At 44.6% G+C, this 12,758-nt stretch overlaps 1 protein-coding gene across 1 annotated transcript; it reads right to left on the bottom strand.

Annotated features, from left to right (window-relative positions):
• Positions 1–1,735: 1,735 nt before the first annotated feature.
• Positions 1,736–10,910, bottom strand: LOC134222166 (protein trunk-like). The gene is made up of 2 exons (XM_062701310.1): positions 10,307–10,910; positions 1,736–2,256 (listed from the first exon to the last, which is right to left on the bottom strand). Exons 1-2 carry the CDS (start codon positions 10,710–10,712, stop codon positions 1,808–1,810), a joined length of 855 nt encoding a protein of 284 aa, XP_062557294.1. The 5' UTR covers positions 10,713–10,910; the 3' UTR covers positions 1,736–1,807.
• Positions 10,911–12,758: the final 1,848 nt, after the last annotated feature.

Here is a 12,758-nt window from a genome sequence, read left to right as displayed (position 1 = left end):
TGAGTCGTTCCTTTTCCACGGCTGGTTCATCCAACTGGGAGCTACCTTCAGTTTCTTGATTCGGTTGACCTCCGAGCAGTTTGCACAATGCTAATAAATTTACACAAATTATGATGAAAAATACCCTCCATTTCGTATAGCTACGTAGTCATACGTCACCTTTGCGTACAACCCGATTGGGCTGCACCTTTGAGTTTTTACGCTCCACACCGTTCTCTACGACGCCGCGCACTGCTCTATATCCCCTCACGTCGAACCTTATATGGCCATCATAATCCACTGCTTAGTTGCTGCAGACATTTTAACGACGTGAGCGACTGTTTCGATTTTAATATTAGTAAGACTACGTTTAAAAATAGGTTAAGGTTACTACTTTAAGTTACAGTCTGTGCAACCATTATATGTTGAAGACGGTGGACAAATAAATAAATAAAGCAAAACCATGCTGAGAGTGGGTGGGTTTGATTCTCGGTGCCGGTCTAGGCAATTTTCGGTTTGGAAATCGTCTCGACTTCCCTGGGCTTAAAAGTATCATCGTGTTAGCCTCATGATATACGAATGCAGAAATGGTGACTGAAACTGAAACCTCGCGTTTGATAAGTGTGGAAGGGCTAAATGAACACTAAGCAGTAGAGTGGGGCGTCATGGTCATTATTTCAAATCAATGGTTTTCCGAATCCATTCTGGGTCCTGAACAACTGTGCAGAATTTGGGACCGATTGGTTGATTCCTCGCTTTCCGCATCGCGTTTGAAGTTTGTATGGAAATTAGTATGGGAGAACGTATATTTTTGCATTTCTACTACTAGAGGTATCAGTTCATCGTAAACCAAGTAACACATTACGTTAAAGTATAACCCAAAGGATGCTGAAAAACTTTGCTGAAGAAGGAACGTTGCTGGAACGTCCACGAAAAAAGTTATAACGCTTCGAAGATTAAGTGTTCAAACCATATGCAAAAAAAAATCGTTAATTCTGCCAGCACTGCCGAACCACGTAGACCAATAATTTAACTGAGTGTTATTTCAAAATAATTGATCTTATAGGGCTTTAGAGCTAATGGGAGCTATCCGGATTCATTTCACAAAGAAAAAATTCGACAAGAAGTAAGATGGGTTTTGCCCTTATATAACCATAGGTCGTCCGGTAGTGCTGGCAGAAACATTGATTTCTTGCATATGGTTTGAACAATCAATTTTCGAAACGTAATAACATTTTTTGTAGACCTTCCAGCTATGTACCTTCTTCGGCAAAGTCTTTCGGCATCGTCCAGACTGTATGCTAGCGTATCGAGTAACGTGATTGATGATAAATTGAAGCCGCTAATAACAAAAATGTAAAAAAGTACGTTTTCCCATACTAATCTCCGTGTAAATTTAAAACGCGATGCGGCATGCGAGGTTGCAACCAATCGAGCCCATATTTTGCACAGTTGATTGGAGTCCCAAAACGATTCAGAAAAACCTTGATCTCACTTGATCGGACGAAGTTTGCGTTTTTCCATACAACTGCGCCCCACTCTACTAAGCAGCGAGGCGGCAATGTCCCAATAATGGGGGATGTAATGCCAATAAGAAGAAGAAGAAGAAATATAAATATGCGACATATATTTCCGTGAGTACAACAAGAAATGATCTATTTTTGGTATAAATTTAAACTACCTCTCAGGTACAAATAAAAAAGGAATGGAAATATAAGCAACAAATGTACAGGTAGGTAATAAACGCATTCAGTTTTCAGTTCTACCAATCAATGTTTATTCTTATTATTTCATTTTTACACATTTTTAAAAATCCTACATACTAGTTTTAAAACCGTGGAGCACAATCACAGCAAAAATTGACAGCTCGTTCCTCCCAAACCCAGAGTTCGCTCAGTTCCGCTGGAAGTCCTTCAATGCCGATTTTGTGCGTTTCATCAATCGGAACGCACTCTCCGGGACGTTTGCGCAATATTTTAATAGTGAATGATCGAGGTGTACATTGGTAGTGGCCATACCAACAGCTAGTCTTGGCACATTCGACAGTTCGTAGGAATCGCGGATAGTACTCATCACCCAGGTCCATCCAGCGGATCTTCGCTTCACAGTTCCACGGTCGAGAGCTGCCGCTACTTTTCTGTCCTCGACGGGCGTTTCGAGTTGAACGGTTCGCCAGTTTCGATCCATTTGCATCGCGTTTGCTCAACGGAGCTCTCAGCACATGATTATTCGTCAATTTAACACTCCTCCGACCGTGCCTCCCAAACAGTCGGAACGCTATTTTCAAATCGCTATATCTCAGCCGTTAATGAACCGATTTGAACAATTTAGGGACTCACAAATTTTCCCGTCCATCAAGATTTGTCTGAGATGTTGAGACCTCCGATCGGACCAAAAATGACCACTGTGGACCTCCAAACGTCGGAGCAAGTCGTGATTTTCATTCAAATTGCGTGGTTGGTGCTCACCAGCTTGATGTTCATGCTAATATTAGTAAGATATTTCGAAATCCGTGAGATTTAGAAAGTTGCCGTCTTCTACAATTTTGTTCAGGAGGCCAAAACAATACTGTCGCTGATTATATTGTTTCGGAACTCGTCCGCTTGGCGGCGCTAGTGTATATGAGAAAGATCGCTGGGCCAAATATTTCGAAATCTGTAAGATTTAGAAAGCTGTCGTCTTTTACAATTTTGTTCAGGAGGCCAAAACCATACTGTTGCAGATCATATTATTTCGGAACTCGTCCGCTTGGCGGCGCTAGTGTATATGAGAAAGATAGCTGGGTCAAATATTTCGGAATCCGTAAGATTTAGAAAGCTGTCGTCTTCTACAATTTTGTTCAGGAGGCCACTACCATACTGTCGCTGATCATATTATTTCGGAACTCGTCCGCTTGGCGGCGCTAGTGTATATGAGAATACTCGTTTGGTCAAATATTTTGGAATCCATAAAATCTAGAAAGCTTCCTTCTTCTACAATTTTGTTCAAGAGGCCACAACCATACTGTCGCAGATCATATTATTTAGGAACTCGTCCGCTTGGCGGCGCTAGTTTATATGAGAAAGATCGCTGGGTCAAATATTTCGGAATCCGTAAGATTTAGAAAGCTGTCGTTTTTTACAATTTTAATCAGGAGGCCAAAACCATACTGTTGCAGATCGTATTATTTCGGAACTCGTCCGCTTGGCGGCGCTAGTGTATATGAGAAAGATAGCTGGGTCAAATATTTCGAAATCTGTAAGATTTAGAAAGCTGCCGTCTTCTACAATCTTGTTCAGGAGTGTAAAACCATACTGTCGAGGATCATATTGTCTCGGAACTCGTCCGCTTGGCGGCGCTAGTGTATATGGGAATGCCCGTTGAGTCAAATATTTCGGAATCCGTAAGATTTAGAAAGCTGTCGTCTTCTACAATTTTGTTCAGGAGGCCACTACCATACTGTCGCTGATTATATTATTTCGGAACTCGTCCGCTTGGCGGCGCTAGTGTATATGAGAATACTCGTTGGGTCAAATATTTTGGAATTCGCAAGATTCAAAAAGCTGTCGTCTTTTACAATTTTGTTCAGGAGGCCAAAACCATACTGTCGCACAGGTTGTCCTACGCTCAGGGAAAAAATTCTGCTCTTTGGTTTTACTCCATCTGAACGATTTTATAGTCATAACTGAGTAAGTTTAACTAATAGAGAGATATTTGAATTTTCTAAATGTTATAGCAAACTGTCAAAAAAATTCACACCAGGAATTCCTCCGGAAGTTCCTCCAGGAATTCCTCCGGAAGTTCCTCCAGGAATTCCTCCGGAAGTTCCTCCAGGAATTCCTCCGGAAGTTCCTCCAGGAATTCCTCCGGAAGTTCCTCCAGGAATTCCTCCGGAAGTTCCTCCAGGAATTCCTCCGAAGTTCCTCCAGGAATTCCTCCGGAAGTTCCTCCAGGAATTCCTCCGGAAGTTCCTCCAGGAATTCCTCCGGAAGTTCCTCCAGGAATTCCTCCGGAAGTTCCTCCAGGAATTCCTCCGGAAGTTCCTCCAGGAATTCCTCCGGAAGTTCCTCCAGGAATTCCTCCGGAAGTTCCTCCAGGAATTCCTCCGGAAGTTCCTCCAGGAATTCCTCCGGAAGTTCCTCCAGGAATTCCTCCGGAAGTTCCTCCAGGAATTCCTCCGGAAGTTCCTCCAGGAATTCCTCCGGAAGTTCTTCCAGGAATTCCTCCGGAAGTTCCTCCAGGAATTCCTCCGGAAGTTCCTCCAGGAATTCCTCCGGAAGTTCCTCCAGGAATTCCTCCGGAAGTTCCTCCAGGAATTCCTCCGGAAGTTCCTCCAGAAATTCCTCCGGAAGTTCCTCCAGGAATTCCTCCGGAAGTTCCTCCAGGAATTCCTCCGGAAATTCCTCCAGGAATTCCTCCGGAAGTTCCTCCAGGAATTCCTCCGGAAGTTCCTCCAGGAATTCCTCCGGAAGTTCCTCCAGGAATTCCTCCGGAAGTTCCTCCAGGAATTCCTCCGGAAGTTCCTCCAGGAATTCCTCCGAAGTTCCTCCAGGAATTCCTCCGGAAGTTCCTCCAGGAATTCCTCCGGAAGTTCCTCCAGGAATTCCTCCGGAAGTTCCTCCAGGAATTCCTCCGGAAGTTCCTCCAGGAATTCCTCCGGAAGTTCCTCCAGGAATTCCTCCGGAAGTTCCTCCAGGAATTCCTCCAGAAGTTCCTCCAGGAATTCCTCCGGAAGTTCCTCCAGGAATTCCTCCGGAAGTTTCTCCAGGAATTCCTCCGGAAGTTCCTCCAGGAATTCCACCGGAAGTTCCTCCAGGAATTCCTCCGGAAGTTCCTCCAGGAATTCCTCCGGAAGTTCCTCCAGGAATTCCTCCGGAAGTTCCTCCAGGAATTCCTCCGGAAGTTCCTCCAGGAATTCCTCCGGAAGTTCCTCCAGGAATTCCTCCGGAAGTTCCTCCAGGAATTCCTCCGAAGTTCCTCCAGGAATTCCTCCGGAAGTTCCTCCAGGAATTCCTCCGGAAGTTCCTCCAGGAATTCCTCCGGAAGTTCCTCCAGGAATTCCTCCGGAAGTTCCTCCAGGAATTCCTCCGGAAGTTCCTCCAGGAATTCCTCCGGAAGTTCCTCCAGGAATTCCTCCGGAAGTTCCTCCAGGAATTCCTCCGGAAGTTCCTCCAGGAATTCCTCCGGAAGTTCCTCCAGGAATTCCTCCGGAAGTTCCTCCAGGAATTCCTCCGGAAGTTCCTCCAGGAATTCCTCCGGAAGTTCCTCCAGGAATTCCTCCGGAAGTTCCTCCAGGAATTCCTCCGGAAGTTCCTCCAGGAATTCCTCCGGAAGTTCCTCCAGGAATTCCTCCGGAAGTTCCTCCAGGAATTCCTCCGGAAGTTCCTCCAGGAATTCCTCCGAAGTTCCTCCAGGAATTCCTCCGGAAGTTCCTCCAGGAATTCCTCCGGAAGTTCCTCCAGGAATTCCTCCGGAAGTTCCTCCAGGAATTCCTCCGGAAGTTCCTCCAGGAATTCCTCCGGAAGTTCCTCCAGAAATTCCTCCGGAAGTTCCTCCATAAATTCCTCCGGAAGTTCCTCCAGGAATTCCTCCGGAAGTTCCTCCAGGAATTCCTCCGGAAGTTCCTCCAGGAATTCCTCCGGAAGTTCCTCCAGGAATTCCTCCGGAAGTTCCTCCAGGAATTCCTCCAGAAGTTCCTCCAGGAATTCCTCCGGAAGTTCCTCCAGGAATTCCTCCGGAAGTTCCTCCAGGAATTCCTCCGGAAGTTCCTCCAGGAATTCCTCCGGAAGTTCCTCCAGGAATTCCTCCGGAAGTTCCTCCAGGAATTCCTCCGGAAGTTCCTCCAGGAATTCCACCGGAAGTTCCTCCAGGAATTCCACCGGAAGTTCCTCCAGGAATTCCACCGGAAGTTCCTCCAGGAATTCCACCGGAAGTTCCTCCAGGAATTCCACCGGAAGTTCCTCCAGGAATTCCTCCGGAAGTTCCTCCAGGAATTCCTCCGGAAGTTCCTCCAGGAATTCCTCCGGAAGTTCCTCCAGGAATTCCTCCGGAAGTTCCTCCAGGAATTCCTCCGGAAGTTCCTCCAGGAATTCCTCCGGAAGTTCCTCCAGGAATTCCTCCGGAAGTTCCTCCAGGAATTCCTCCGGAGGTTCCTCCAGGAATTCCTCCGGAAGTTCCTCCAGGAATTCCTCCGGAGGTTCCTCCAGGAATTCCTCCGGAAGTTCCTCCAGGAATTCCTCCGGAAGTTCCTCCAGGAATTCCTCCGGAAGTTCCTCCGGGAATTTCTCCGGAAGCTCCTCCGGGAATTTCTCCGGAAGCTCCTCCGTCCTTCATCCAGTAATTCCTTCAAAAGCTCACCCAGGAATTTCTCCAGAAGTTCATCCAGAAATTCCTCTGGAAGTGGTGTGGCGCGGCAGCTACAGGTCTAGTCCAGTTTTGATCTACTGAACATATTGAGCAAATTTCAACTTTCTAAGTTTCACGGATCCCAAAATATCAAACCCAATGAGTATTCCCATATATAGCCGTGTAGCGATGCTGGAGCTTGGACCGATGCAGCTGTCGCTGCCAGTCGCTTGTGCGGCTGTAGCGGTGGGAGTATTGGAATCGCACGACGGCGAGCCGGGATGGCTGGAAAGTTCACCTGCTCGTTGATTACAGGAACACGGTTCTTCTTCGGAATGGTCCTGGTGGAAGCCTTCTTCCGGATTTCCAGGAACTTGGCTCGCTTTGGACAGCCCTTTGTGGTGGCCCGATGTTTATCGCCACAGTTGGCGCACTTGGGATCGGCCACCTCCATTTTGTGGCACTCGTCAGTCGGATGGGGTTCGCCACACTTGTTGCAGCGCGGCTTCATGCGGCAGTTCCTGGTGCCGTGCCCGAAATTGAATCGCTCCCAGTCAACGACGGTGTAATTTATAACGCCAACCAGCTTCAGGTCCTGGATCAGGTAAAGCTGGTAGCGATATCTCCTCGCCTTGTCGTGACGAGCGATCTTGTGCACGGCTACTGGCTTCAGTCCGCAACTTTCAAGCTCTGCTTGGAGCTCTTTCTCCTTCATGGACTCTCCTTCCGTGGAGTCCTCGCAGCAAAGCCTTGAGCGGCTTCGTGCCGGTGTGGTCATGAGTGTAGTACTTATACTTGTGGACCTCGAGGAACTCCACGACGGATTGATGATTGTCCTTGTTTGCCGGCATCACTTTCACGCCCTCGCTGCAGAGCCGAAAAGTACATTTCAGCCCCTTAGCGATCAGCTGGCGAATTTTTGGGCATAAGTCCGGCGGAACGCCCTTCACAAACACGGGCGGGCACTTCTCCTTCCGCTCCGGTTGCACTTTCGGCAGCTCTTTTTTGGCGGATTGTCGGCGTCATCAAGCGGCAACGGCGAGAACATGTTGCTCTGCAAAAGCTGCTTGGAGGGCTTACCCGCGCCTCCAAGAGCAGTGCGCTTAGGCACTTTTCCAGCCACCGAATCGGCCACCGAGTCTCCCATGACGGGTCCGGGAGAAAATAACGCGAACGCGACGAAGCGAAAACGTAAACAGCGAACGAACGAGAAAAAACACTTGGAAAAAATGCGCGAGCAAAAAACACGTTGGTACGAGCTGCTGTCTCAAACTGGAATCGATCGGATCCCTTTGTTCTTTGTATCCCAGCGCTTTCTGGTGAAAATGTCATACGAAACATTGTGGTGGTGGTGGTGGTGGTAGAGGAATTGAGCGATCGATTTTTAGAAAAATGTTCAAGCTGTTACGTCTGTTCGTCTGTGGTTTTAGCCTCCTGAACAAAATTGTAGAAGAAGCCAGCTTTCTACATCTATCGGATTTCAAAATATTTGACCCAACGAGTATTCCCATTTACACTAGCGCCGCCAAGCGGACGAGTTCCGAAATAATATGATCTGCGACAGTATGGTTCTGCACTCCTGAACAAGATTGTAGAAGATGGCAGCTTTCCAAATCCTACAGATTCCGAAATATTTGACACAACGGGCATTCCCATATACACTAGTTCCGCTAAGCGGAAGAGTTCCGAAATTATATTATCTTTGACAGTATGGTTTTACACTCCTGAACAAAATTGTAGAAGACGACAGCTTTCTAAATCTTTCGGATTCCGAAAAATTTGACCCAACGAGCTTTCTCATATACACTAGCGCCGCCAAACGGACGAGTTCCGAAATAATATGATCTGTGACAGTATGGTTCTACACTCCTAAACAAGATTGTAGAAGACGGCAGCTTTCCAAATCCTACAGATTCCGAAATATTTGACCCAACGGGCATTCCCATGTACACTAGCGCCGCCAAGTGGACGAGTTCCGAAATAATATGATCTGCGACAGTATGGTTTTACACTCCTGAGAAAAATTGTAGAAGACGTCAGCTTTCTAATTTTTTCGTATTCCGAAATATTTGACCCATCGAGTATTCCCATATACACTAGCGCCGCCTAGCGGACGGGCTCCGAAATAATATGATCTGCGACAGTATGGTTTTACACTTCTGAACAAGATTGTAGAAGACGGCAGCTTTCTAAATCTTACAGATTTCGAAATATTTGACCCAGCTATCTTTCTCATATACACTAGCACCGCTAAGGGGATGAGCTCCGAAATAATATAATCAGCGACAGTATGGTTTTGGCCTCCTGAACAAAATTGTAAAAGACGACAGCTTTCTAAGTCTTACGGATTCCGAAATATTTGACCCAGCGATCTTTCTCATATACACTAGCGCCGCCAAGCGGACGAGTTCAGAAATAATATGATCTGCGACAGTATGGTTTCGGCCTCCTGAACAAAATTGTAGAAGACGACAGCTTTCTAAAACTTTCGCATTCCGAAATATTTGACCCAACGAGTATTCCCATATACACTAGCGCCGCCTAGCGGACGGGTTCCGAAATAATATGATCTGCGACAGTATGGTTTTACACTTCTGAACAAGATTGTAGAAGACGGCAGCTTTCTAAATCTTACAGATTTCGAAATATTTGACCCAGCGATTTTTCTCATATACACTAGCGCCGCCAAGAGGACGAGCTTCGAAATAATATAATCAGCGACAGTATGGTTTTGGCCTCCTGAACAAAATTGTAAAAGACGACAGCTTTCTAAATCTTTCGTATTCCGAAATATTTGACCCAACGAGTATTCCCATATACACTAGCGCCGCCTAGCGGACGGGTTCCAAAATAATATGATCTGCGACAGTATGGTTTTACACTTCTGAGAAAAATTGTAGAAGACGTCAGCTTTCTAATTCTTTCGTATTCCGAAATATTTGACCCAACGAGTATTCCCATATACACTAGCGCCGCCTAGCGGACGGGTTCCGAAATAATATGATCTGCGACAGTATGGTTTTACACTTCTGAACAAGATTGTAGAAGACGGCAGCTTTCTAAATCTTACAGATTTCGAAATATTTGACCCAGCGATTTTTCTCATATACACTAGCGCCGCCAAGAGGACGAGCTTCGAAATAATATAATCAGCGACAGTATGGTTTTGGCCTCCTGAACAAAATTGTAAAAGACGACAGCTTTCTAAATCTTTCGTATTCCGAAATATTTGACCCAACGAGTATTCCCATATACACTAGCGCCGCCTAGCGGACGGGTTCCAAAATAATATGATCTGCGACAGTATGGTTTTACACTTCTGAGAAAAATTGTAGAAGACGTCAGCTTTTTAATTCTTTCGTATTCCGAAATATTTGACCCAACGAGTATTCCCATATACACTAGCGCCGCCTAGCGGACGGGTTCCGAAATAATATGATCTGCGACAGTATGGTTTTACACTTCTGAACAAGATTGTAGAAGACGGCAGCTTTCTAAATCTTACAGATTTCGAAATATTTGACCCAGCGATTTTTCTCATATACACTAGCGCCGCCAAGCGGACGAGCTTCGAAATAATATAATCAGCGACAGTATGGTTTTGGCCTCCTGAACAAAATTGTAAAAGACGACAGCTTTCTAAATCTTTCGTATTCCGAAATATTTGACCCAACGAGTATTCCCATATACACTAGCGCCGCCTAGCGGACGGGTTCCGAAATAATATGATCTGCGACAGTATGGTTTTACACTTCTGAACAAGATTGTAGAAGACGGCAACTTTCTAAATCTCACGGATTTCGAAATATCTTACTAATATTAGCATGAACATCAAGCTGGTGAGCACCAACCACGCAATTTGTATGAAAATCACGACTTGCTCCGACGTTTGGAGATCCACAGAGGTCATTTCTGGTCCGATCGGAGGTCTCAACATCTCAGACAAATCTTGATGGACGGGAAAATTTGTGAGTCCCTAAATTGTTCAAATCGGTTCACTAACGGCTGAGATATAGCGATTTGAAAATAGTGTCTTTCGAGGCATGGTCGTTCGTGTAAGTAAAACCTATCACGGTCGGAGGAGTGTTAACGTGGTCCACAAGCCAAGCAGGTTTATTCCCGAGCTCTTCTGTATAGTCATCATCAACGTAGAACTCGGGGAACAGTCCATTGGTGGCATATCGTTTCCCATCCGACTCACCGTGGGCCGGTTCATCATCCATAACAGGGGGTTTGTCGATGCTCATGTACCGGGAGTTGAATGCCGGTCCCAGAATGCTGGACAGTATTGGAGGCGACAGCTCCGCACAGTTCTTCGGCCTTCTATTGGTCAAGTAGCTCAGGATAGGTTCACTCGAAATTGTATCTTGGAATATTAATAATATTAACAAAGTCAACGAAACATGCATTCTTCACAGCATACACTAATCACAAAATTAACCTTCCTCAAACACGAATACAAAAGGAATGTGAGGTAAAACTAAAAGAATTCCATTTTCAAATCGCCTAATTTACTGACTTGACTAGGTACAATTCATACATGCATGCTTCGTACCAAGAGGTCAGGTAAAGCAGTAATACTCTTAATTGTTCATACCCTAAAAGTAATATGACTTGTAATCCATATACATAAAACAAATTTTTCTTCAATGCATTTTGATGATGTATTTTGGTGAACTTTTTGCAGATTCATAAAATCTTGTCTCCTAGTCCTAGTACCAGACACTACTGCGGCTTGTTCAATTATGACCAAGTTCATGTTATTGAAAAATATGGCATTGACAGTTCGCGGCTATTGTTAGCTGAGACGAGACCTGCAAAGAGGAAAAAATGTAACTTCAGCTGCTGCCAGTCAACTGCTGTCACGAACTGTCAGGTGCAACCAGCAGCTTTTTGAGTGAAAGTATTGGTATCCCAAATAAAATATTCCACATCATTCTTGTTTTACGAAGACTTTTTTTACTTTAACGAGTATTCCAAACCTTCCGTTTAGCTTGTTAATAATCAGTAATAAACCTGTGTTTTGTTCCCGGTATAAAAATCCTTATGAAAATGAATTAACTATTTCGTGAATTAGATACACTTTTATTGTGCTCAGAAGGGTCCACCTGGGGCTTAGGTGAAACAGTCAAGTAAACAGTTGAAACTCGATGGTCAACTGTGATGAAAAGAAGAACAAGTGTCAAAACAAGAGAAAAGAAGCAGCGTCTTTGCAGGTCTCGTCTCAGATTGTTAGCAGCCTTAGCAACATTAGCTTAAATTTTACACACACATTTTAAAGTATAGGCTTCCTTTTGATTATGTTTTTGACGTAGTACGTCTGTCTTTTCTATATTGGGGACCACAATTTGGGGTACACTTAACAATTAGGAAAAATCGAAAAACGTCACGAAAATATGATAGACTTTGATCGTTAATATCTCAGCCGTTTCTTGGTGGATTTTAAATTTTCTTGGTCCATTCGATCAAGCCAACGTTTCATACCCGATGTACACTATAGATAGTGGAATATATAGATGAGCGAAGATAAATCCTCTGTCTCCAAACGAACTGTCAAACGCGTCTCCAAACGAGCATGACGTCACGATTTCAATGGAAACGTTAAGGGCTGTGACGTCATATGCGTGTGTGCACGGGCAAAAAAATCGACTCAGCCATGCTTTCGCTCATCTATAGATTCTACTATCTATAATGTACACTAAAGTCGTTTTAAGTTTTTTTTTTTTCAAACAAATCGTATTTTATGCGATTTTTGACGTAAACTACGTCTAAGGGGAAGACTCGGATACAGGGTGACAAATGAAAATTTTCAAATTCGAGACCGTCACGAAATCATGTAAGATTTTGAACTTGAATAGCGCCTTTATCTTACGATGGATTTTTGAGATTCATATATCAATCGACTCAGAAATTCTCTACCAATTTGTCAATTATATTGAAACTTTGGGTTATAAACCTTAAAATAGGGTATCGGATCATTTTGGCAGCACTCTCTTTTCTTGTCCGCAAGAGTCTCGTTTCGGCCGTCGCCGTTCAGTGCGGTTGACTTTTGGACTTTGCTTTTTGTGCGGTGTTTTGCACAAAAAGTAGAACAATGGAGCCGGACCAGTGACCGCGGTCGAAACAAAGGTAACAAAAATGCGTTATGTAGTGCATGGCGCATAAAAAGTGATGCAGATAGGGGCATGTTTGTGCAGGCATGTCACGATCAATTGCTATCAATGCCAATGCCCTTGCTAGTAATGCAATCATCGCAATTCGCAATGTAATTGCACAAACATGTTTATATTAAAAAACGACTTTGGAAAAATGTTGAACCTTTTTTTTTGCAAACTGAAAACTAATAAAGCCGTTACACATATTTATTAAAAATTATGGTCTATGCAAGGTCAAGGTCTACTGGTCTCCGCAAAGTCAAGAAGGAGGGAGTAATCTTCTTCTTCTTCTTCTACTGA

The sequence above is a fragment of the Armigeres subalbatus genome, chromosome 3, assembly GCF_024139115.2.
Source record: "Armigeres subalbatus isolate Guangzhou_Male chromosome 3, GZ_Asu_2, whole genome shotgun sequence".
In the NCBI taxonomy this organism is placed as follows: Eukaryota; Metazoa; Arthropoda; class Insecta; order Diptera; family Culicidae; genus Armigeres; species Armigeres subalbatus.
The sequence above is the reverse complement of the archived record's forward strand: the minus strand, read 5'-3'. Positions and strand labels throughout refer to the sequence as shown.